This window comes from Bremia lactucae, linkage group LG5, assembly GCF_004359215.1.
Source record: "Bremia lactucae strain SF5 linkage group LG5, whole genome shotgun sequence".
In the NCBI taxonomy this organism is placed as follows: domain Eukaryota; phylum Oomycota; class Peronosporomycetes; order Peronosporales; family Peronosporaceae; genus Bremia; species Bremia lactucae.
The window spans coordinates 1,273,320-1,298,382 of NC_090614.1; the positions used below are offsets into that span (position 1 = coordinate 1,273,320).

At 47.5% G+C, this 25,063-nt stretch overlaps 7 protein-coding genes across 7 annotated transcripts; 3 read left to right on the forward strand and 4 right to left on the reverse strand.

Moving 5' to 3' along the window:
* Positions 1 to 9,599: 9,599 nt before the first annotated feature.
* On the reverse strand, positions 9,600 to 10,151 carry CCR75_006501 (uncharacterized protein; the record flags this gene model as incomplete). The annotated part of the gene is made up of 1 exon (XM_067964571.1): positions 9,600 to 10,151. The coding sequence occupies one exon, from the start codon at positions 10,149 to 10,151 to the stop codon at positions 9,600 to 9,602; it is 552 nt and encodes a 183-aa protein (XP_067821165.1).
* Positions 10,152 to 16,352: 6,201 nt separating this feature from the next.
* Positions 16,353 to 17,624, reverse strand: CCR75_006500 (uncharacterized protein; the record flags this gene model as incomplete). The annotated part of the gene is made up of 1 exon (XM_067964570.1): positions 16,353 to 17,624. One exon carries the CDS (start codon positions 17,622 to 17,624, stop codon positions 16,353 to 16,355), a length of 1,272 nt encoding a protein of 423 aa, XP_067821164.1.
* A 51-nt stretch (positions 17,625 to 17,675) lies between these two features.
* On the forward strand, positions 17,676 to 18,976 carry CCR75_006499 (uncharacterized protein; the record flags this gene model as incomplete). Its single annotated transcript, XM_067964569.1, has 4 exons — positions 17,676 to 17,867; positions 17,931 to 18,006; positions 18,069 to 18,475; positions 18,539 to 18,976. 4 exons carry the CDS (start codon positions 17,676 to 17,678, stop codon positions 18,974 to 18,976), a joined length of 1,113 nt encoding a protein of 370 aa, XP_067820990.1.
* A 1,456-nt stretch (positions 18,977 to 20,432) lies between these two features.
* CCR75_006497 (uncharacterized protein) lies at positions 20,433 to 21,774 on the reverse strand (the record flags this gene model as incomplete). Its single annotated transcript, XM_067964567.1, has 2 exons — positions 20,433 to 21,273; positions 21,363 to 21,774. 2 exons carry the CDS (start codon positions 21,772 to 21,774, stop codon positions 20,864 to 20,866), a joined length of 822 nt encoding a protein of 273 aa, XP_067820992.1. The 3' UTR covers positions 20,433 to 20,863.
* CCR75_006498 (uncharacterized protein) lies at positions 20,440 to 20,682 on the forward strand (the record flags this gene model as incomplete). The annotated part of the gene is made up of 1 exon (XM_067964568.1): positions 20,440 to 20,682. The coding sequence occupies one exon, from the start codon at positions 20,440 to 20,442 to the stop codon at positions 20,680 to 20,682; it is 243 nt and encodes an 80-aa protein (XP_067820953.1).
* A 62-nt stretch (positions 21,775 to 21,836) lies between the features above and the next one.
* On the forward strand, positions 21,837 to 22,462 carry CCR75_006496 (uncharacterized protein; the record flags this gene model as incomplete). The annotated part of the gene is made up of 3 exons (XM_067964566.1): positions 21,837 to 22,098; positions 22,154 to 22,215; positions 22,286 to 22,462. 3 exons carry the CDS (start codon positions 21,837 to 21,839, stop codon positions 22,460 to 22,462), a joined length of 501 nt encoding a protein of 166 aa, XP_067820991.1.
* A 249-nt stretch (positions 22,463 to 22,711) lies between these two features.
* CCR75_006495 (uncharacterized protein) lies at positions 22,712 to 23,047 on the reverse strand (the record flags this gene model as incomplete). The annotated part of the gene is made up of 1 exon (XM_067964565.1): positions 22,712 to 23,047. The coding sequence occupies one exon, from the start codon at positions 23,045 to 23,047 to the stop codon at positions 22,712 to 22,714; it is 336 nt and encodes a 111-aa protein (XP_067820959.1).
* Between the last annotated feature and the right edge of the window lie 2,016 nt (positions 23,048 to 25,063).

Genomic DNA, 25,063 nt, shown 5'->3' on the forward strand with positions numbered 1-25,063 from the left:
AGACACTTCGAGGTTACGTCCAATCGTATCCGAATTGGAGCGAGTTTTTACCGATGGTCGAATTCGCCATCAATAATTCGGTGCATGCGTTGTAGACGCATGCACCGCTCTTCGTGAATGGCTTACGCCATCCACGCATGCCGACCCAATTAGAGGGATCTTCTAAGTTAACCGGTTTGGACTCGCACGAGCAAAACTATTTCTGGCTCATGCTCATCACGCGTCGAATTTAACAACGTCGCGAATGATGTCGATGTCAAAGCAATCGACATCGAAAAGGAGAAAGATCTCATGGCAGTGCGCACAAAGCGCACTGGAAAAGACAAAACAAATTAGTCAAAAGAAGAATTTCTGCTGGCTCAAGAATCAGTAATCTGATTCGTACATGATTCTATTGCTAACGCACTGGATCGAGAGAAATGGAACGCAGACAAACCTGGAAGAGCAAATGTTATTTTTTCAAATTAATGATCTAGTACTACTCTCCACGGTAAACTTACTCAAGCGTGTAGTCACTAATGTGAGTAGCAGTAAATTACTACCCATTTTCATTGGACCATTCCGTGTACTGCATCGCAGAGGCAATGCGTACACAATGAATTGCCACACTGGATGCGAACGCATCCTACGATTTACGTTGGTCGGCTCCGCCCGTACCATCAGTACACAATTTCTTCCGAGGACGGATCTGACCACCCTTTTTAATAATCCCTAAAAGATTCTTGTGGTCTTGAACCAGATTCTTATACTGAATCTGGAGACTCTCATGACAGGTCCGAAGATCCTCGAAACCGCGATGAGCTTATCACGAAGAGCGTGATACTTCCGTTCGTACTCCAACTTTGAGTACGCACTCTTCGAACGGTTTTCCAACCGTTCGATATAGTGAGCTTGCACCGCCTGCTCCAACGTGTTACGCCTACCGCACGTATTCAAGAACCTCCTTCAATACATGGAGGTAGCGGTCGAGTTTGTCGATCTTCGACTCTAGATCCGACACACGTTTCGGATCTAATTTTCCCTCCTCCACCACAACCATTGGTGGATTCCCACGGTGGTCAACGTTTCCTTGTACAACGTATTCAAAACCACCGTGATGTGAAGGGGCAGCGAACGAGTTTTCTTGTTCGCTGGCGCGGTTATCCACCTTCACATGACAGCTGGGAGCCTCTTTCCAGCTGGTTGTTGCCGTTGAGGGCCTCGTCCATCAGTATGACGAGACCCAACCGTTGGATCAGAAGGTCCATCGAAAAAAACGCGCCCCTGGCGCTTGTAAATCGATTGCAAAACGTCAATCGCATCGCGCATCTCGATAGAGATGCGAGCACTTCTCCAGGGCGAAGAATGGGAATATACATCCCCTTTTACTCGCTTCGTGTTGTCAACACAACACGGACAGGGATCACTCCACGTGGGCATGAAAGTTCTGCCTCACGTGACAACCGATGCAATTTATACCTTGCACCGGTTGGAGTTTGTTCCTCAAACTTAACGCGAATCGCGTTAAGTCTTTGAAGCCAGGCTTCGCGTCCAATGTCTTTGACATTGCAAAAGAACACGCTCCAGGCTTGCATCAGAGAGACTTTATCTCGCTTATTGTTGCCACTATACCATCGATGCCTGAAAAAAGCATCGAGATAAAAATCTTCCTCAGCGCGAAAGTTCTTCGCGCTGGGATCAAGGCCATGTAGCTTTGTCGCAATAAATAAGGGATATTTATTGTGAGGAGTAGTCTCTCCAGACAAGCTATTAATTAGCTGCTCGGGCAAAAGCCACAGCTTCTTCTCAGGAACAAGACGAGACGTTTTAGTGTCATTGATCCCCTGAGTGTTACCCACTGAAGCAGGGGTCCCCTCAAGAACTTTTATTACGATGGCTTACGCCATCGTCATCACCACGCACAGAAATATGTGCGGGTGACGGCGCGGAAGACTGTGCTGGCGATGAGGAATCATCCTCATCGTCGGATCCTAACATGCTAGAGCGAATGCTGTTAGCACGTCCATCCGATAGAGCCCCCTACTTAAAGGATCATAGTCAGCCGTCTGACGCTGATCAGGCGACTGTTCTGTTCTCCCCGAGTCGGCCAATTCGTCCGACTTCCATTCGTAGTCGACCTCCAAAGAGGGGTCGCATTCACGTGGTGTATCACCACTTGCACCCGCAACATTTAGAGTTGCGGGAGAAGATGACACTACGGCAGACGGAACGTCTGCCGCAAGAGACAATATTGCGTCGCCCGCGGCTGCATGAACCGCAGCCGAAGGCGCCGCACTATTCGCATACCGCATGGACTTGTTAACCATGCGATAGACTTAAAAATGGTGAATTTGACCAATCAACATCATTTTTGATAAAGTGGTCTTATAGTGACCACTTTACCCAGTGGACGTCAGAGTGATTGTCGTTTAAGGAAGGGATGATGTAACGGGGGGTGTCGTTACATGAAATTTACACTTAAAGGTTGTTAATTAATATATTATCTAAAAAGGTAGATAATATTTGGGGAATATCACTTTACATGGTTATATTCTAAAAGCTTATCCATTGGTAGATATAGACCATTATATTTACTTACTCCGCCGTCCAGTCAGCGCTGGACGCGCGCAAAGAGATAGATAGATAAGACTTTTTTACATGTTTTGTATTAGTTTATAATTAATTTAGTATTGAATAGATAGAAACAGAAGAACTTAACTATATTAATACAGTTTTACTTTTAATCCTCTTAAAAGCAAGTGTTTAAAGAGAGTCTTCCTCTGCACGTTGTAGTGTGCGTGAAGTGACGTGAGGCACCAATCGCACTGAAGCAGAGCGAAGTGGACTTGTACTGGAGCAGTGCCCCGTTACAATAGGTCAAATTACTTCTTTTAAGTAGTTGACGATCCCCTTAAGTACAAAAAGTGTATTTAATTGTGTAACATTCGGGCAACTTTAGCCCGTTACATCATCGGTCACGTACTCGACTTCTGGCAAATAATACTAGATACTAAAACATGCACGAAATAGTTGTAAGGGCTAAAGTTGCCCTATGTTACACAAACCTGTCAAGTACACTTTATATAGTTGACAAATGTTCAATTACTTCATGTGAAGTACTTAGACCTGCCACTTGGGTGTGATACCCACCCTTGTGTATATGATGCACATAGGTGTATTTTCATTGGAAGGGATGACGCTAGCCGTCATCCCTAACCGGAGGTATTCAGAATAGTACGCTCGCAACGTAGGGCTGCAGATCTACAGAGGTGGCATCCATTGATTGGATAAACTATTCCTATTAAATTCAATTTTAATATAAATCAGTCTTTCAGACAAAATTTCTTCCTACTTAATTAGTGCGCATGAGGAGCCGGATTACCGCGCGAGGTCGCTTAGGCGCCCACCACAACAACCTCAGCAGGCGAGAGTAGACGGTCAAACCGCTTCCTTGCTGTGCTAGAGTGTGTGTCTAAGTAGAGCGTGGCCGCATTAACCTGTGCCCGCCTAAACTTTGCAGCACTTGAATCCTTCCCACGACCCGCATATCTGCGCGTATAAGTGAGGATAGCCTCAATATTGATTGGGCTCATTTTCCCACCTCTCCGAACATCATCGGGAGGTGGCACAGCACTTGGCACAGAACTTGGTGAACAAGCCCAAACGAAGCTCTTGGACAATCCTCCTGAGCAACATGTTGCTCAGTTGGAGCAGTTTGAGGTATTTGTGCACGGATAGCGGAGAGCCGCGTCCGAGGCACCGACCCATGCTGCGGCGGAGTCCGCCACTCAGACTCAGGATGAGCTGAGGCGTGACCAGGCTCGTAGCAAGGCTCTCAAAAGAATTGGTGAGATGCTCCCTGTCCGGCTGCATCAGTCGAGGCCCATTCGGATGGACCCGTCCAAGTTCAATGGAACTGCAGCGCACACGATAGTCCACTGGCTGTTACTGTTAGCCGAGGAGCAATACGGTGTGGCGCAGCTCATTCAAGATTCGTGCCATGTACCAGCCGCCGAACAACGAAGTGTTACTTCAGGGGCGCTTCTTTGGAGTGCGACATGCGAAGCGATCTCTGCAAGAGTATGTGCAGGAGATGCGCTCGCTGTCGGCGTCCATTACCGTAGGTCCGATTCCGGAGCACATTAAGGTGCCACGTTTATGAAAGGGCTGCGGCATGGCCTATCGCGACAGGCCCTTTTCAAAAAGGTGTCGTCGACGATGGGAGAGGCAATCCAAGTTGCCTTGATTGAGGAACAATCCTACAACAGTGCCTCGGCGACAGCTTGGTATAAGCCGTCAGCCGAGAGGGTCAGATGCCACTCCCATGGAGTTGGGCAATGCAGACGTTGTCTGTTTTAAATGCGGCAAGTGCGGCCATATAATGGCTCGCTGCTACGCCAGGGTCCCTGCTGGGGCAAAGACGCCGAGCAAGAGGACTCCCTTCCCAAATGGCGATGGCAAGAGTCAGTGTACGAGTTGCATGAGTTCTGCATCGACCACTGAGGGGTCGGGAAATGCAGGAGCGCAGTAGGGGCGGGATGCCCTACTGACGCGGACTCTGAAGCTACCCTTGAGATTAGAGTTGTCGAACTAATGGGTGGCATAGTCCCTGAGGTACCAAAATTTGGACCTTAACCCTGCTGGTCTGTAGCGCTCAAGTACGAGGCTATAACCAGGTGATGACCGTCCTAGTGGATTCGAATACATGACATAATTTGTAGACTCGCGGCTCTAATAAAGATACCGGCGATCACAGAAGTTTGTAAACTCGCGGCTCTAATAAAGAGACCGGCGGTTTTAGTCGCTTTGCCAGATAGCAAGCAAGAAGAGGCCACCGTTCGTTTACCGAACGGCACGCTTCGTTAGGGATGCCTCCGCGATTTCGTCTTTGACAGCCCCGAACACCTCGTTTGAAGGCCCTTCCTCTTTAATAGAAGCTGATCCAATGGTCACTCGTTTGGACGTGCTTCTGATCGTCCTAATCTGTCGAATACTTGTTCTGTGAGTCACCACGACCTTTAATTGGGAAGCGGGTGCCGTTGCTCTCCTGGCTAACGCACCCTTCCAACCGCACCAGGCTCTAGGCACTGTGCCGGTTCATGCGGCGCTTAACTTCCTGTCAGCTCGTCATCTACTGCCACAGGCTTTCGGCTCTGTGCAGGACATTCGGACGCATGACTACTTGTATTCGTCCTTCTCACTAACCCAGTCTCCACGAGCCGGGTAGGACTTAGTGATGTTTGACATCACGGCAACGCACCTTCCACTGTGTTTAACACGATATCAGTTGCATTGGCCTCCCGCAGGACTACATCCTTTCCTGTGTCCTGCGTAGAGCTCGCAGCTGTGCGTGTACGCCAGTCTATCCATGGTTGGTGTTCTTTAAACCATGGCATGCCTACGATGAGGTCATACGGACTCTCCATACCTAGCACTGTGATTTTCTCCTTACAAGAGGAGTCACAAAAGCTAAAGACAATCTCCAATTGTATTCCCTTAGATTCAATTGAGGTGCTCCGGCATGTCTTTAAATCTACCGAGGAGATCGTAAAACTCCCGGAAGTGTCGTGGGATCTGATCCTTTGCCTAATTAAAAGAAGGAAAGATCCTCGAAATAGTTACACTAGTTTCAGAAGAGAAATTGGTGGACTGTTGCTCGTCGTCCGCAATGGACGAGAGCGTCCAAGAAACGGTTCGCTGCTCAAGGCTGGGATACCCTGAGGGACAATCCATTCTTTAAGCATCTGTGAGAAATCGCGATGCGTTCCCAGAAGAAGTGCCGAGCCGCCTACCAGCAGATAGGGGTATCGGGCACGAGATAGGCCTCAAACCTCGCACCAAGTATGTGTGACCAGGCAATGGCCGTTGCCGAAAGAACAAGACCATTACATCGATGAGTTCTTCGAGAAGCGCGCCAAGGCGGGACATTTGCGTGAGAGCAAATTGCCTCACTGCAGCCCGACCTTTTGTGAGCGTAAAGCCACAGGTGGATGGCGCGTGATTCATGCTTACAGTAATCTGAACACGGCGACTGTACCAGCGCAAACGCCAATCTCGCTGAAAGATGTTTTGTTAAACTACATGGGAAAGTCAACTATCTTTTCCGCGTTGGTTTTGAAGATGGCTACTATCAGGTACTCATGAGAGAATCCGATGCGGCCAAAACAGCTGTAAGCACCCCAAGCGGTATGCTTCGGGAGTGGCTTGTGATGCCCCAAGGTTTGATAAACGCACCAGCGACATTCAACCGAGTGGTGGCTCACTGTAATGGGACTAGGCCAAGTCCCTAATTCAGCTCACTAAAAGAGGAGACTGAACCGTGGCGAGGAAACGTTGGNCGTTCTCCGTGAGAATCAATCAACGGAGGTGGGGCTGAACGAGAAAACGATTGAGAGGCTCTGGAAGTGGAAGAGCGCTCATCGCGAACAGATTGAGGAGCTGCACATGCACTCCTCGGATCTGAAGACTCGCTGTCAAAACCTTGAGGCTCATGCGATCGAGTGTGACTCGCGCCATGATGCCTTGGAAGCGAAGGTGACACAGGCTTCCGTGTCGAAGACCGAGTTCGAATCGAGGCTTCAGCAGACTCAGGACGATGTCCTAAAGTTGCAGGAGACCGAGAAGATCCGTGGCTTGAGCCATGTTCGACTTCTTGGTGTCGTTGAGGAGGCTGGCTCAACTCTGGGCACTCTTCGCGGTGATCTCGAGACTCGTCTCGTTGCTCTCGAGTCTGTGAAGGACCAATCCATTGATGTCCTCCAGCGCCTCTATGCCGAGAAGCTACTTCAGAGCGATGAGTTGGCGACTCTTCGCGAGCAGGTCGAGACCCTTCGATAGCAAGTGGTTCACCTTCAAAGGATGAAGTAGGGTCAGCAGACCCACTTGGTAAGTATGGCTTCAGTCTGCTCACATAGAATGTTGGGTGAAGACGCATACTCGTAGGAACGTCTAGGGTGTAGGCACTCCCGTTGCATTTCAGAACTCTGAATGGTCCAATAAACCGAGGTAGTAGCTTGCTGCTACCAAGGTTGGACACTGCATGTTCAGGAAGGTTACCCGTACTAAGTAGGACTAGATCTCCGGGCTTGAAACAATTCATGTTCTTTCTTCCATGCTTGTCCGCTTGCTCCTTCTGCCGAACTTGGGCTTGAGCAATTGCGTCGCGCCCAAACCTAACGATGATTTGTCTCTTGCCGATAAAGTCTTCGATCCTCTTTTGATTTCGTCGAGGCATGTTTGACGTGGAGTCCAAAACGTCAAAATTGGCCCGTATATCCGTCGCACTCGCGGTGTTCAACTCCGTTACCAATGGAGTTCCTCCCCCACCAAGAGTAGAAACCGCCCCCAGGAGTGTCGCTGGCACGCGAGGGTGGAAACCATTATTGATATAGAAGGGACAGTACCCGGTAGATGCGTGCGTTGAGTTGTTGATCGAGAACTCAACCAGTGGGAGGAAGGCACTCCATTCCTCGAATGACGTTGCATAACTTCGCAGTATTTCCTCCAGCACACGATTCACACGCTCCGTTTGCCCATCCGTTTCAGGGTGTGCAGCTGTCGACATCGACAACTTCGTACCCAGGCGCTCAAAAACTGCGCGCCATAGGGCGGAGGTGAATCGGGTGTCTCGATCCGAGACGATTTCCTCAGGCAATCCATGGAGTCAGAAGACAGTATCCACAAAGACTTGTGCTGTCTCTTCCGCATCGATGGTATCCGGCACGACAATCAGATGAACCATTTTACTGAATCGGTCCACTATCACCAGAATGATGTTCCGGTTTTGCGAGTCGCGAGGAAGTCCGAACACAAAGTCCATGCTCACAGACTTCCAACTGTCAATTGGGATCGGTAGTGACCGCAGTGGTGCCTGAGTACTACTCGAAGGCTTCACGCGTTGGCACACCTCACAAGTACGGACGTACTTGCGCACCCATTTGTACATATGCGGCCAATAATAGTCGCGAGAGAGGCTCATGAAAGTCTTCTCGCGACCAAAGTGACCTCCAGGGGGACTGTCGTGGTACTCAAACAACAGACGGTGCCTTAGTTCTTCGTCGTTTGGAACGACAACTCTTGGCACGTCGTCATCATCAACCCCATATCAGAGTAGATCATTGTGGATGGAATATCTGTGGGTCCGTGATCGCGCTCTTGGAGATAGCTTTTTCAGCTTATCCTCCGTTGGGCTCTTGAGGTACTGCAGCATTTCCCAGTAACCTTCGTCGTCCTTGTATGAGCGAGCTTGGGCTGCGGTAGCGTTATATTTTGCCATATTTATAGAATCAGGCAATGCTATTTTTCTTTGGTTTAATTCAACCGCTGACATCTGCCCATAGAAGGTATATGGGTATTTTATTGCGGCCAGGTAATATATTTTTTGAGATTTTTCTAAGGCTTTTTTATATTCATCTTGATCACTTGGACAACTCTTGCAGGCGGCGCTTGGCACATCCTCTATCAATCGAGAGTCATAATCCGGACGTCTCGATAACGCATCAGCAAGGATGATTGTCTTGCCTGGCTTGTAGTGTACAACAAAGTTGTACTCCGAGAAGAATGCAATCCATCGTGCCATCCTCTGGGATAAGTGAGGGGTCTTCACGGCAGTGCGCAATGACGCATGATCTGTGTAGACCACAAAGCGCTCTTCACCGAGAAGGTGGACTCGGAGTTTCACAAAAGAGTATTTCATAGCCAATAAGTCTTTGTCGTGAGCCGGGTAGTTCCGTTCTGCTGGCCTTATTTTCCGCGATTGATAGGAGATAACTCTCTCTCGGTCATTGGCATCGTGCTGCATTAATGCACAACCAATGGCGTAATCACTCGCATCGCAGACAACATGGAAAGGCTCGTTGTCATCAGGAAGCGCAAGAACTGGCGCTTCACGCAAGCTCCTTTTGACCAACTCGAAAGCCACTTCATGTTCCTGTTCCCACTTCCACTCAACGTCCTTCTTGAGGAGGCACGTAGGCGGCTGAGTCATGTCAGCGTAGTTTCGTGTCTACTTGTGGAGGTAATTGGCCAGACCCAACCACTGGCGCAGTTGCTTCATGTTCTGAGGTGCAGGCCATTTGTCGATCACTTTGATCTTCTCTGGGTCAGCGCGGATACCGTTCTTGTTAACAAAGCAGCCAAGGACTGGGATTTCTGGCGCGCAGAAGATACACTTCTTCAGATTCGGGTAGAGCTTGTTCTCTCGCATCACTTCGAATAGGCGTCGTAAGTGATCGAGGTGAACATCCAAGTCCGCACGGTTATACGTGGCCTTGCTGTGGACGAAGATGTCGTCAAAATAACTCGGAGCAAAGTCACGTAAGGGACGAAGAATGTTTGTCACTATGCGATTGAACGTCGCTGGCGCATTCTTTAACCCTTGTGGCATCACGAGCCATTCCCACAGCATTCCGCTTGGCGTGCTAACTGCTGTCAGAGGAACATCAGCCTCGCGCATTCGGATCTGATAGAACCCATCCAACAAATCCAAGGTGCTGAAGACTGTGCTATTTACCATCCCGTCAAGACTCATGTCTTTCCGAGGAACAGGTGTCTGAGCAGGAAAGGTGGCGTCATTCAGCTTGTTGAAAGCATGAACAATTAGCCAACCACCCGTTGCCTTCTTAACACAGAATGTTGGGCTGCTGTGCGAAGGACTTGCTCTCACGCACATGACCAGCTGTCCGACGCTGCTCGAAGAACTTGTAGATCGCCTCGACTTGTTCCTTGGGCAACGGCCACTGTCTCGTGGCGCAATACTTGGTACCAGGAGACAAGTCAATCTCATGATGGACTCCACGGTGCACCTGGAGTTCCTCTGGTACCTTGTCTGGCAAGATGTCTTTAAACTCCAGTGCAAGTTCGTACACTGCGTTTCCCTTGAGCGTATCCCACGACTGAGTTTCGTATCTCTCAATCCGGGTCTTGTCTTCCAGTACTTTCATGTCCATGTTGGACGAAGTATTTATTTCTTCGCGATCGGCTATTACAACGATCATACACACTTGGGCAATCTCGCCATTCTTGAGACTGCGGAGGAACGACTTCTTGCTCGTTTCTCCCAGAGAGAGCAAACTTGATAACGAGCTTGGGGGATTATCAACCTTCACGTTGCAGACACCCTGTGCCAACATCGTCACAAGCAATAGCTTGGACATGTTCTTCGCTTGAAACATCGTGGCCGTTGATGTTTCCTTCGTCAGTTAGCGTGGCAGGAGAATGCATACCTTGTTCAGAGGTACGTAAATCAACTGGACCAGCTTCGCATGACGGATCACAACGAACGAGTTGAACGTTCTCATTCGTTGCGACTCTCCACGACTTCGGTTGAGCCTTCTTAGTTTTTCTTGGTCGGTGCGCTTCCTTCTTGTGCTCAACAGATCCACTCTGTGAAGATGCGGGGCCATCGCACGCCGCGAAATCACTAAAGGGATCTGGAACTTCTTCAACCGAGGCGTATACCCATAGTACTTGTTCCTCATCAGCAGATTCCCTCTGCACTGTGTTCGAACCTTGAACACTGATAAGATGCCGTCTCCAATCAATTTTTGGCTGGTAGCGCATCACAAGTATCATATCGTACTTGTCATCGAGGTCGAGAAGGATAAATTCATCTTCTCCTCGGAAAACTTCACATCCCAGGTGTAGAGTAACAACTCTTTTCACCATCTGGGTTGTCGATCCATCCGCGAGTCGAACAACCATCTTGCCCATTTGCTTCACATCAGGTGCAAATACGTTGCTATCTGAGAGGGCACGCTCTCGAACAAAGTTGTTCGAGGCACCTGTGTCAATCGGGGCACGCAAAGGTGGAGCTGACTCATTCACCTATACGTCCAAGACTATCAGCTTTACCGCTGATCGACACTGGTCTTCGTCTTGGTGGACTTCATGTGTGCAGGTTGCACGTTGGGGCCCAAGTCCTGTGACTCCACCGTCATCGCAGAACTTGATTCTCGGCCAGTAGGGACCCCCGCACCTACTGGTCGTTGCCGTTTTTTGCTTGTTCGCTCCGCCCCTGAGGTCGGCTGAAAGCACGACCTGACGAAGTTGGGCGGGATCGCTGCGAGAGCGGCCTGTTGTTGACCGACGCTCGGCAATCTCGAGCAAAGTGGCCCATCCGATCACATCGGAAACACTTAAAATCGGTTCTCGACCGCGTATTCCCGTTGGCTTGTGTGGACACAGCGGTCAGATCCATTGGCTCGGGTGCGTCGTAGTACTGGCGTGGCTGGTACTGCTGGCGCGGCTGGTACTGCTGGCGCGGCTGGTACTGCTGGCGCGGCTGCCGGATTGAACTCTGGTGGATGCGAGCTTGGCGAAGACTGAACTTTTCCTGAAGAGCGCGATTAATCGCGTCTTCCATCGTCTCCGGATACTCTCGGAACAGCTGAGTCTTCACTGGACCATCGTTCAGACCTTTCATGAACGTGACGACCTGAGTGGCATAATCGACTGGATCGCTCACGATACTCGACACTAGGTATCGAGCGCGTTGCGCGTAGTCGTGCAACTCCAGACGTCCTTGGCGCAGGTCCAGAAACTCAGCTCGAGCTCGGAATTCGTTCTTCGGCGGCTCGAACGCTAGCTTCAACTCGTACTTGAAGGCTTCATAGTCCGGGAAGCATCCTGGGTCGGTGAGTCGACGAGCGAATGCCCAGCTTCTCGCACGTCCACCGAGCTTCCACATCGCGAAAGCAACTTGATGATCGGGATAATAGATCTGCCGAACTCTCAAGGCTGTATCAATCTCGACGAACCAACGTAAAAGGGGCTCATCCTCGCCACCTTTGTAATGGTTCACATCGAGTTTTAGAGGCGCAACTCTTGCGGCAGGAGTTGTGGTCTGCCGTTGCGCTCCAACAACCTCCTGGTGCATGAAGTTGAGCGCCGTCAACTTCTGCGCTTCGGGATTGAAGGTGTTCAACATGTTGATCACACTTGCTTCGCCGAAGATAGTGACCATGCGCTCATACGCCGCCCACTCCGGATCGGATAGGTGGGGGAAGTTCTCTCTCAATGTATCCATGATTCCGTGGGAAAAATGGGAAACAGAGCACACTGGCCAAGTCAAGGAATTGGAAGGACTCCTCAAAGTGCTACCAGGTGTAATGGGACTAGGCCAAGTCCCTTGTTCAGCTCACTACAAGAGGAGACTGAACCGTGGGGAGGAAACGTTGGAGGGCGCTTGCGAGGTTGGAGGTAAAATAACAACTGATTTGAAAAGCTGTTATGGTTCCTGTCGCTCCTCCTAATTAGCCTCAAGGGCTCCTAGAGGTTTTACAAGTGAAACCTACTTATGCATGAATAAAACCTACGAACTGATATATAAAACCTTGAATACACTGAGGTTCAACCCATAGAAGTCCTGTGAAAAATTCCCTGCGAAGTGACTGGCTCACGCCACTCACTTCAACCGGTAGAGACACGTTGGACGCGTCACCAGTGTAGTTCCCAAGCAGGAACCATCATTCTGTACTTGAATGTAAATCTTGAACTTCGACTGGGAAGCTTTGAACTTGAACTTGAAACTCTCATGTCGACGATGCAGTGTCGCCAGATGGTTTCTAGGAAGATGAGTAATGACGATGCGGCGTCATCACTTAATCTAGAGCACAACTGGCTACTTTTAGCCCTGGCTCCCATGTCTTACCCTGTAGAGACATGTCCCGCTTCCCTCCGTCTCATCTCCGGTGCCCAGCACCTTTGAGATATGTACTATGGTAAGTACTAAGACATGTAATGAGAGGCCCATTACACCATCCGTTTAAGGAGACCGATGGTGACGCCGACTGTGAGTCGAGCGTCGTTCGGGTGAGAAGGACGGAGATGGCGAAAAACTATCAGCCGACCGACTCCTCCCACCACGAACAGGACTCGGAGAGCGAGTCACATCACGCGAGTAGCGCGGATTTCTCAACATTATCTTTTTTAGAAGGTCCAACCGAGTCTTCAGGCGTTCATAACCCTGACGATCCTTCGCTCGGACATCAACGAGATCCGAGGTCAGTCGCGAGACTTGACCCTCGAGATCCGCAATACGTCGTTCAGCAGCATGCGACTGAACGGACGAAGGTAAGGCAGCCGCGATTAGGTGGGCGAGATAGCTACTCCTATCGGGCGCCGCCTGCACTGATATATGCGGGTGGGAATCAAGGCTTCCTTGTTGGAAGGTTGTTTGTCCACCGCTCGTGAGGCAAAGGTGTCAGATCCTCGTTCAATGGAGAGGTTAAGCGACGATTTTTTTTTACTCTTGGGAACCGATCAATACCCCACGTATTGTTGTCGGAGCATTAGGCTCAGAATCCTCTATCTCAGAACCATTATGGATAATGGTCTGAGTATAAGGCGTTGTGGTTTTACCTAACGGAGAAGCAGCTGCGCCTTTATGGGAAGCGCTCTCATTAATGGTCGCTGCGCTATGCAGCGCAGACGACGAGACAGCCTTCGTAAATGTTGCTGTCTCCATGTTGTGAGCAATTAGAGAAGTTTGGATGGGCAATAATGCGCCAGCATCCTTCCTCATGAGCTCGTTGTCCGCATCACTACTATGAGGTGACGGCAACAGTGTCGACTCATTGTAGTCGACAATGAGCGACGGATCAACATCCTCACTGATAAAGTGGGATGGATCCTTAAGCCCCGTTAACGCGACAGCAGCAGTAGCTGTCGGCGTTTCGACTAAGGCATTAGATGCTGCCGGCGTGTTAAAGTGGCGCGTGCGCTTAGTGCGAGTTTGAGTGAGCGTCTTCGTAGACGACCCACCAACGTGGCCCCTTCACGGTGGCATCTTTGGCGACGCGTATGTGAACACAGGTGGCTAGAGTGATTGAGTGAACTAGCGGCGCGTAAAGCTGCTCGCAGTTCCTCGTTCCTCTTTAAAGAATTTCAAAATGTAATTTTTTTCTTAAAGGGATGGATGATGTAACGGGCTAAAGTTGCCCTAATGTTACACAGTCCCCGTTATGTACACTTTGTGTACTTAAGAGGATGGTCAATTACTAAATTAAAGTAATTAGACCCAGCACTCGGGTGTGGTGCACATTTGTGGGATGACGCCTAGGGCCATCCGTGATGACGGCTAGCGTCATCCGTTACGCGAGGTATCTAGAAAGATACGCTCGCAATACATATTAAGTATTATCTACAGAGATGACATTTTGATTGGTAAAATAGGTTTTTATAATTAATACGATTAAATATAAATCAGTCTGAAAACTACTTCCTACTTAGTAAGTGCGCAGGAGGAGCTGGATTACCGCTTCCGTGACGACACTTTACTAGAGTACTTAGTGCGTTGGCTGAGGTCGCTAAGACGCCCACCACAACTACCTCACTGCACGCAAGAGAAGACAGTCTATCCGCTTCCTCGCTGTGCTAGGGTGTGTCCTAAGTAAAGCGTCGCCGCATTAAAATGTGCCCGCCTACATAACACGTGTGTATTCAATTAAACCGCCACTCAGTGTGCATCGCATACACAAGGGTAAACTACTATGGGATCCATTATTCACATTGAAGGCGATATTGCCCAGCAAGGAAACTGACGTCATCCGATTAAGGCTGGCAAAAAAATGGACGTTATCGTTATCCCGACGTGTAGAGCATATATACAATCGCCATTTCTGGAGGATGCGCATTGTAGGCGGGCACGTCTTAATTCGACCACGCTCTACTTAGACACACACCCTAGCACAGCGAGGAAGAGCTTTGACCTTCTACTCTCGTGTGCAGTGAGGTAGTTCTGGTGGGCGCCTTATCGACGTCACCCAACGCACTAAGTACTCTGGTATACGTGTCGTTACGGAAGCGGTGATCCGACTCCTCGTGCGCACTTGCCAAGTAGGAAGTAGTTTTTAGACTGATTTATATTTAATCGTATTAAATATAAATACCTATTTTTACCAATCNCGTTCTCCGTGAGAATCAATCAACGGAGGTGGGGCTGAACGAGAAAACGATTGAGAGGCTCTGGAAGTGGAAGAGCGCTCATCGCGAACAGATTGAGGAGCTGCACATGCACTCCTCGGATCTGAAGACTCGCTGTCAAAACCTTGAGGCTCATGCGATCGAGTGTGACTCGCGCCATGATGCCTTGGAAGCGAAGGCGACACAGGCTTCCGTGTCGAAGACCGAGTTCGAATCGAGGCTTCAGCAGACTCAGGACGATGTCCTAAAGTTGCAGGAGACCGAGAAGATCCGTGGCTTGAGCCATGTTCGACTTCTTGGTGTCGTTGAGGAGGCTGGCTCAACTCTGGGCACTCTTCGCGGTGATCTCGAGACTCGTCTCGTTGCTCTCGAGTCTGTGAAGGACCAATCCTTTGATGTCCCCCAGCGCCTCTATGCCGAGAAGCAACTTCAGAGTGATGAGTTGGCGACTCTTCGCGAGCAGGTCGAGACCCTTCGACAGCAAGTGGCTCACCTTCAAAGGATGAAGTAGGGTCAGCAGATCCACATGGCAAGTATATGTACCTGACCGATCAGGGAGGCTTCGTATCGCATGCAGGCTTCAAGCCTTGCATGCAGGAACTCTGGTCCCTGGGAGATAATGAATTCCACGTGTTCAAGCCCAAATAACGTTTTGAGCTTGTCATAAGCTGCGCGTTGCGCTGCTGACAGTTCTCGAATCTTTTTCATTTTCGTTCGTGAGGGTTTAGCCTTGAAAAGACTCAGGCGTAGATTGACTACGAGTGCTACCAGGTGTAGCGGAGCTACCTCGCTCCTAAGGTCAAAGGAAGACTTTCAGACTCAGGAGTCACTTAGTTCAATTGAACTAATGGGTTTAACAACTCAGGTAGTCGTACAAGCTATTAAAGCTTAAGTAATCCTAGTTCAGGGGATTCAGGGCTTCGTAAAACTTGTGCCCAAGAGGATATACCTTAAATATGCTTCTATCACTTACAGATCAATGCGCAAGCCTTAATAAGGCACTTGACGCTTTAAGATCAAAAGTGGGAGCTGCACTTTTTTTAATTTTTAAAATTAAAAACCTTACCCTAGCTAATTTAAAATAGATTTTGGCCGCCAGATTTATATCTGGCGGCGACCACATTTGTTACCCATAATAAATGGGATTTAAGTAACTAACTATTTTAAAATTAGATAAAAGGGTATGTTACCCATAAAGTAAATGTACCACAACAACGGTTCTCCAACCGATGTGTGCCATTACAGATGAGGCCTTTCACAAATGGCTCCAGTTGCCAAATACGTGTAACTAACTACCCAAGAATATACGTGTAACTATAAACCCAAGGCAGGGTCTGTTCTTCAGTGATAACGGAATTACGTTTTCATTCGAAACTCAAGTTGACACGATTTAATGCAGTTCGCCTGACTTTGTTATTAATGATTGTTCTTTAAAAAATAAAATAATCACATCATCCATTAATTACTTGCTGCTGTGCATCGAGCAAAATTACTCTCCGTTTGATATGCTTAAGAAAAGCATTAAGCGCCTCCGAGTCCCGCGCAAAAATATTTAGCACGGGAATACCAGGCACCACATACTGCTTGTGGGTCAACAGATTCTGTAGCGTGCAGAAAGGCGACACCTCAATCCAATTCTGCATCTTCGACTTGAGCTTTTCCTCCAACTGAATGCGTTTTGCCTCTTCATCATCCTCCTCTTTGTCTCCACTTAGACGCACGTGCCACTCTTTCGGTGTCAAGTATGGCAGAACCATATCCGCCGCCGCGTACACGGCCAGCTTAGATGCTACAAACTCATTTTTTACGTCCCATTCGGCATATGGGCCATCCTCCGGAAACATGTTCGCAAGATGCTCAATGAACGTATCGTGCTCACCAAAACACTGCACAAAATCTGACGTGCCATGCTGTTCATACAGAAAGAGCACTGGCCAGTACATTCTGCCGCTCTCAGGGTCCAACTCAGCCTTGCCTTCGTACTGGCACACGCGCTCATCATCAACTAAAGCGCGGCCCACACGGACGCCCCGAGCAGCACAAAGCTTGCGGTATTTGTCCGTGGCGGCGCGGCGTGTCATGCGTTCCCTCTCATGCTTCAACTTCTCTACTCGCAATTCTTGCACAAGTTTGCGTCCTTCGGCCTGCAGATTTAGCAGCAGCTTATTCTGCAGATCGATCTTGAGACCTTCTTCACAGTAGCGCAAAGTGTCGGATGGCTTGCGCAGCAATCTGGAGGCCTTAGCACCGCGGTAGTAGGCTTTAACATTGGTAGGGTCAAAGTTGATGGCCTTGGCGGCATCCGAGCGACAGCTCGCGTAGTTTTTAAGTTCCAGTTGCACGGCTGCTCGATTGCACAGGATCTGCGACGTAAGCTTATTTATGTCATAAGACAAGTCTCGCTCTGCGTAAGGCAACGCCAGCGATTTGTATGCATAAGTAAGCGCATCACTATAATAGTTAATGGCGGTTTGAAAGTATCCTCGATGGGCCTTTTTCCCATCGGAAAACATGTCATTGCCTTGATTCTTCCAGTGCAAAGCCAAACTTTCCGCCGTCTCGCCATCCTCAATCAGCACCTTGATCGCCTCCGCCATCTCATCTCCTTCCACTACATGGTCCTCGAATAGGGTCATGTCTGGTAATGCATCCATATAAGCCTGACGCTTAGTCGGTTCCCACAGCTTGCTCTCATCAATCTCGAGATCAATGCCCATGTCCATGGCTGCAACGACTATCGCAGAAATGGCTGGGAAATTGTATTAAATACGAAAATGACTGCCAACCAAGCAATGGAAAGCAAAGGCAACAAGCGTGGGACGGAAGCGCATATGGAGCTGCAATTGTCGAATAAAATGGAAGTGACGGCGTGCTTTAATTGTGGCAAGAGCGATGTTAAGTACCGTTGTCCGCGTTGTGAGTGCATCACATGCTCTTTACATTGCTGCGTAGCGCACAAGAAGAAGGTGCGAGCTGTCTATTTTGCTGCCCATTCGTACTAAGCTTTCATTGTGTCGTTACGATCACAGATGAATTGCAGCGGAAAGCGCAATCGTACGAAGTTTGTTGAAGTTAAGAAGTTCACAGACTCAGATCTATCCAGCGGTAAGTGGTATTGGACGCGTCGCAGCTTACTTGAATACTTTCTTACTGATTGTGCTTGCTAGATTTCTTCTTCCTGGAAGAAGTATCACGCTCAGCCAGTCGTGCAGCAAGGTCTCGAAGCCACTTAAATGCCAATGTACGGCGCTACACTTGTAAAAAGCGAAGGATAGCGACGAATGGACCAATTAATCCTGACATTGCTGCGGACTGGATAGCGCGCTTTCCAAATGCTGTGCAAATATTTGCAGACCACTCGGAGAAACGAGGGATATCGTTAACCCTTCTCGCTCCTGGTATGAGCAAACGTTCACGTAACTCATCCTACATGGATACAAAGAAAAATACGATGTTCTGGCGTGTTGAATGGGTATTTCCTAGTGCCGAGGTATCCGTTAATTATTTTGAAAAACGAGCGAACGAACGTGAAACCCTATTCGAACTGCTCGCAAAATATCTATCTTCATGTCAGGTAAATTGTTCAATAGCGCTATGCATTTTTTTAGGCAGAATCTGATGTTTGTATTAGCTGCAGGAGAATTTAGCTACCCGTGGAAAGCTAAAAAAATATGCTGTGCTCAGTTGGAAAAACAACATTGAGCTTTTGTTGCGTAAAGAATTTACTTCAGCATCACAGCCACAGTTTTACCGACTAAACGGCAACCAGAGCCTTGAAAGCAACCTGAAGCGGAAAGCTATTGTTGAATTTCCAGTGATAATTGTTGCTCTAGCGTCCGAAGCAAGTAATTACCCCATCGTCCACGATTTGATAGAGATGGTCCCACAAATTGAAAGAAACGCGACTGAGCAACAATTTACGACGGATGTGCCTAAAATAATGGAGTTGAAGGACGACGAAAGGTCCAGCATTGGAAGCACCGTAAAGTGTTTAACTAGCAAAGGTTCAAGCTCTTCAACCAACCTACTGTCTGTTCTGAAGGAGGAAAATGACGATGTTAAGAATACGGTATAGCTCATTAGCGTGCTGATTGAGGAAATTTAAGTCGTTCCCCACTAGGGGTGACACTAAATATAGCACATAATAAAATTACATGACATGCGTTTCTTACGATAACACGCTTTCAAATCGTGCACGTGGAATTCGACATTCAACGCATTTTAACATGCATCATGCATTTGTCTAAGGATAACTATTTCAATATTTGTAAGGTATCATGATGCATTTCGCGACACTATTACGTTTACAGCTGAGGCAGTGCCGAATGATCTTCACATAGTGTTGCTTTAATGTAAAAAAATAGCTCCATACTGTTGTTTACGCTTTGCGCATCTCAAACTTTGATGTCCACAATTAGAGCTGAATCACATCTATTAAAACATTAAGCAGAAAGCATCCAAGGCCAAATCATGTGACTTCCGATGCAAATAATGAAGTACGAGTATATAGCCTACCGATACCTACCGATATGAACAAAATGCATTCAACAAGCGTGGATTCACCAAATTTCGGACCTGGATGAAAAGCCTATTCATAAAAAGCGCCGTCGTATTCAATATGGTCCTCCATCTTTTTAGCAGCTCCGTTTAACGAATTCCACGGTAGCTCCAAGGCTTTTATCAGTGTAATTGTAAGAGTATCCTTGGAAACGGTCCATGTTGCGTCTGTGATCTCGTGGAACAACGACGAGATAATAAGATTTTTAATCGTGTGCCCACCAGGAGCATCTAGCAAATTTAGCGACAGCGATATGCTAGTCCATTTCTTTGATAAATAACAATAAGAACTCGTCAAATGGCGCACCACATTTTAACACCCGATAAGTCTTGACTCACCAATATTAATTGATTAATCTCCATTTCTTTAATAGCGGCGTCCGTCAAGTATATGCTGTGTACGAAATTAAAAATTGAGTACAATAAGAGAGAAAGTCATGTTCGCAATATCACAAGTATGCACACCTGACAGACTTCTTGCTGTCACTCCAGCCGTAGGACGATACCGTGGTCCTAACCACACCTTCAGTCATGGCAACTGGATTTTGATGTGTGTAATGATAACTATTTTCTCCTTTCAAAATCAAGTTTCCGTCTTGCGACGAATTTACGTCTTCTGTTTCATTGTCTCCATCAATGGCGTTTTCACTTTCGTCTCCGACGCGAAGCTTCTTCTTTAGCGTCGCGTTGAAACGAGCAGTGCACCGCCAGAGCATAACCGTGAGTACGATCACCGCTGAAGTGATCGCTATTTGCTCCATAAAGCCCTTATTTATGTGAATGCTTCCCCATGGTGTTTCCAGCTTCATTTGGTGCGCTTTCACGCTAAGCACATGTAAGTATGACACGAAGTGGTCTTCGCTCATTACGATATACCTTCAATAAAATGTTGCTGTGGAGACAAAAAAGCAGATTATTGGTTGAAATAAAGCTCGAATTCTTGTCACTTTTGACCCTCCAAATAATCACCCAGTCGTTACCATGAAGCCGCTGTTTGGGAAAATCGTATCAAACAAAATGCAAAAGTCGGTGCTAGTGGAGGTGACTCGCATCGTGAAAGATCCCAAGTATGGCAAATACTATAAGAAGTCCAAGAAGTTCATGGCTCACGACGAGGAAGACGCCTGCAATATTGGCGATTTTGTGCGTTTATCGTCAACACGCCCTCTGTCAAAACGAAAGCGTTGGAATGTCGAGGAGATCACGCGCAAGGCGGAGGTGTAAGGATAGCATAAGCTTACTGGCTAAAGAATCATTACACTACATGTGAGCTCAGATATGTTAGAAAAGCAGAAACCATTTGGGACACTAAGTATGAGTTGATTTGACTTCAGCAATTACTTAGCATAAAGGTTTTATAGAGCAATAAATTGCACGAGCACTACCAAATGTACTGAAATGAGATTTATAGCTCCTCCTCACCAGAATACACCAAATCTTCAAGTGGGTCAAGCACCGGAAAATTACCAACTGCAACGTTGTGCGGTCGGATAAAGCCGCCGTACTTTGGCTCACATTTAAAGTAAAAGACGCCTTTAACACTGCCATCGGCTTTGCCGACCGGCTCGTCAAACTGCACCCCTACCCAATAGCCCGAGGCAATCTCCGGGATCTCTCCCAAGAATCGTACTAACCCGCGACGGCCGCCGGGCTGCACTTCACATCGGTCACCCACCTTCATGCTAACAATACTCTCCGGTCCCGGAAAAGAACTAGCGTCTCTTTCTGGTCGGTTAACCTTCATCATGGTCATAGGCTTCCAGTTTGGATCCTTAGCAAGCTGCTCCCTCTTGTATGCGCGCACCGTCTTTTCGCCTGTTGAATGAGCAAATAAATAATAAGATTGTCTTGTGTAATATGTGTTAGCAGCAAAATCATAGCATTAGGCCATTTGCATCGCTTACGCTTGTCGTAGTCATCCTCGGAAATTTCGTACTTCTTGACACGCGAGACGTCCTCAAGGCCACCGCTTCTCGACAGCGAAAATGGATCATTATCCACAATATGCAGCCGCATGCCATTTTGTACGCTATAAAAGCCAAGTCTTCTCTCGTCATTGTCAAGACAAGCATATACGGATCCATCGCCGTGCAATACAAGCAGCTCCATGGCGTCCGGTTTGGTGCCAGTGTGGAGGTATAACTTGTGCCTTAATTCACCGATGGTGCTATGCAGTTCTAGACGAATATCAACCATCTGCAGCTTGAGATTACTATGTGTTATGAGAAGACAGACGACAGCATCGGGCACGTTGTCATACTGATGCCCATCCATCGCCGTTACGTAGTCCCGGAGCACACGCATATTCTGCGCCATTGTATTCTTTCGATAATATTTTTACTAAGTGCGAACGCTTTGTATTACAAGCAACTTGTCAAATGGCAGAGTTACCGACCATCACGGCGCTTGAAGTTTACGACGTGCTAATCATTGCCGTGGTCATATTTGCACTAGACTTGGCCATGAAAATATTGAGTGAGCGTGGTGCACATCTTTCGCCGGCAGAGAGGAAATTATTGGGCGATTATAATGCTCAGTTGCGACTTGTGAACCGCCTCAACTCGGTTGAGATGTTTGTGGAGCAAGCCAAAGCTACTCGCAAGATGAATGCACTTAAGAAGGAAATGCAGCAGCTTGCAGGTGAAGTGACTTCAGCTTTATATGTTCTTTTACGATTTATTGACTTATTCGACAGAGGAGCGGGTAGCTGAGAGCGTTTCATCAGAGTTCTACAAGCGATTTGATCGCATTCGAACGGTATATTCTCCTTTACATGATGATTACGGCTGCCTGTGTAATCTTACTTTAGTTTTCTTATGGTGCTCAGCCTGTGCTGATGGGGATTATCTTGCTGTACTATTGGAATGAGCCTCTCACAGTGCTAGCGCAAGGCTTCATGCTTCCGCTGGAGCGGCTGATGGCATTTCCAGGGTTCCCGCTTGGGAGCATATCCGCGATGGGATGGGCTGGAATTTGTCGTCGCGTGAGTGCAAGGATTCTATAATAAGAATGATAAACGTTTTGTTCGTAGTGACGCAAGTTCAGAGAAAAGTGATGCTCAAACGACGCAACCCTCCCTGAGGTATGCTGAAGTGAATCTAGTGAAAAACATAAAAAAGCTACTGCCTGAATAAAGTGTCGTGCACATAATAAGGAGCTTCACAAACACTAGCAATTGCGACATGTAGACATCGTATGGGTGATATTTAACGCTAAAGTTACTTCCACCCGCAATTTGTGTATGTGATGGATTCTAGTAGTCCCCATCGTCAGCAAACATGTCCATGCCTCCACCCATGTCAATCTCTTCTTCCTCCACTACAACTTTATCCTCTTTCTTGGACGTAGGAGCGGAATCCACACCAGCGCTAGTCGTAGCAGAAGCTCCGACTGATACGCTCGCAAGCTTGGACTTGCCAGCTTTGATGACCTCCTCAACATTTTTACCCTCGAGCTCCTTTAAAAGCTTTTCGGCTTGTTCATGATCAAATTCTCCTCCGAAACACTTAATGACCTTTTCGAGGTCAGCCACTGTGGGGGTGCCGTTCCCACCCAGAATACACAATAGCAACGCAGCAACGTGACGCATCTGTAAGGCATGATATTTAAACTGCTGGATTAAATTTTGAACCAGTCGTATACATACCTTATTTAAGGTGAATAGAGCGGTAGCTGGTATGTACCCGAAGACGTCTCAAACGCTACAATGTTTCACAGCTGTGTCAAGACTTTGCGTTGGAGCAGGGATAGCCAATCACTTCTCATTCCTTACAAACTCCAAGTCAAAGTCGAAGCCTTTAATTATAGCTATCTAGTTCCAAAGGAAAGTGCAAAAGTCGCTAATTCGACTTGCGTTTTGTATCGGGTGTTTTTGCTTCAACTCAGCAATTTGCCTTCACTCAAATTTTGGGCATTCAAGAAAATTTATAATTTGACCATGACCATTTAACCACCCGAAAGCGCAGGAAATTAAAGCAGACAATTGGTGCACTAACCTAAAAGTGCTTGGTGATATACTATTCGCAAGCATTTAAAGGTAGATGCACGGCCGGCCACCATTTGCAGAGACTGCTGCGCTTCTTTCTCCATATATGCCGCTTCCGAATCTTCCTTCTACACACGCCGGGCAAATTTTTCCATCTTCTTAATTGCCTTACAAGTGCGCTTCTGTTCTTTTGTTTCACCTTTCTGTCTCTGACCAGTTTCGGGTTGCTGCTGTTAAATCACTCTGCTCTTTCGTCCAGTGCTCGTTGTGCTTCATCACGGTCTATTGCCATATCGGCACTGTCCTTTTAACTCGCTCTAATGTCGTCATCATCCACGCAGTCCTCGTTGTCCGTAATGTTGCCGCGATGCATTGGCCGACCGCCGGTTGATGAGTTTCGCGTTCTTATTAATTTCTAATTGGCTATGTGTGCTTCAAAGTCGAAGTCATCGACGTCTCATTGGTCCACGTTCTCCTCAGCCGCTTGAATAACAAAATTATCATCCAACTTTTCAGAAGCATCGTCATTCACAAGTGCTTCCCTCAGGTCCTCATCCATGATATTTGTGGTCAGCGTAATGACACCAAGCATTCGATCTTGCTCAAAGATACTGGGTAGTGAGTCTTGTGGAAAATCAACTTTCCTCGACAGTGCGGGCCTCCTCGCCAACATCATAGCGGCTCATAGCCGAGTAAATTTACCCTGTCGGCTAAAGAAACCTCATATAAGATTATTTCGCAAGTATTTATTTACATTGATTCAGGAATTTGCTGCCGGATGATGCGTAATGTGGTTCCAGCTGGTGAATAAAGAAGTTTTAGGCACGGTCGACTTCTTCAAGATGCGTCCGGAGAAACAGATATTACTAATGCTCGAAGGCAGTATGGCAGAAGTTTTTCGCCATTTTCAAGAGAATGCCATCGCTTTATCGCTCAGTCTTTGCGAACGCGGCGGATTATACCAGTAATCAGAAACTGCCTAAGATTCCGTTGAGCTTGGAAAAGACGAGGACAACCCAATCTTTGTATAATGCCGACGCAGCTCGAGCAGAGATGCATGAGGAAAACAGTACTGAAGAAGCCCAAGTTGTTGACTGTCATTGAGGGCGAGCAGATGAAGTCATTTGTGTAACGGTGTAACGGGGTGTATCGTTACATGAAATTAACAATAAAAGATTGTTAATTAATATTATCCAAAAGGTAGATAATATTTGGAGGAAATTACTTTAAATAGTAATTTCCTGAATTCTTATCCATAAATAGGTATAGACCATTATGTCTATTTATTCCGCAGACTAATCAGCTGTAGAAGTAATCAAAGAGAGTTACGAGATAAGATAGATAAGAATTCATTTACATGTTTAGTATTAGTTTATAGTTAAGACAACATTTACAAAGATAGATTAACAAGACACTTAACTATATTAATACAGTTTTCATTTTACCCTCTTAAGTTAACTTGTCTTAAGAGAAGTCTTCCTCTATACGTACAGTGTACGTCACCTAACGAGAGGCACCACTCACATCTGAAGCAGTGTGAAGTGGACTTGTACTGAAACAGTACAAGTCGCAGTGCCCCGTTACACCTGGTAGCACTTTGTAGTCCGTCCAAGGACCACA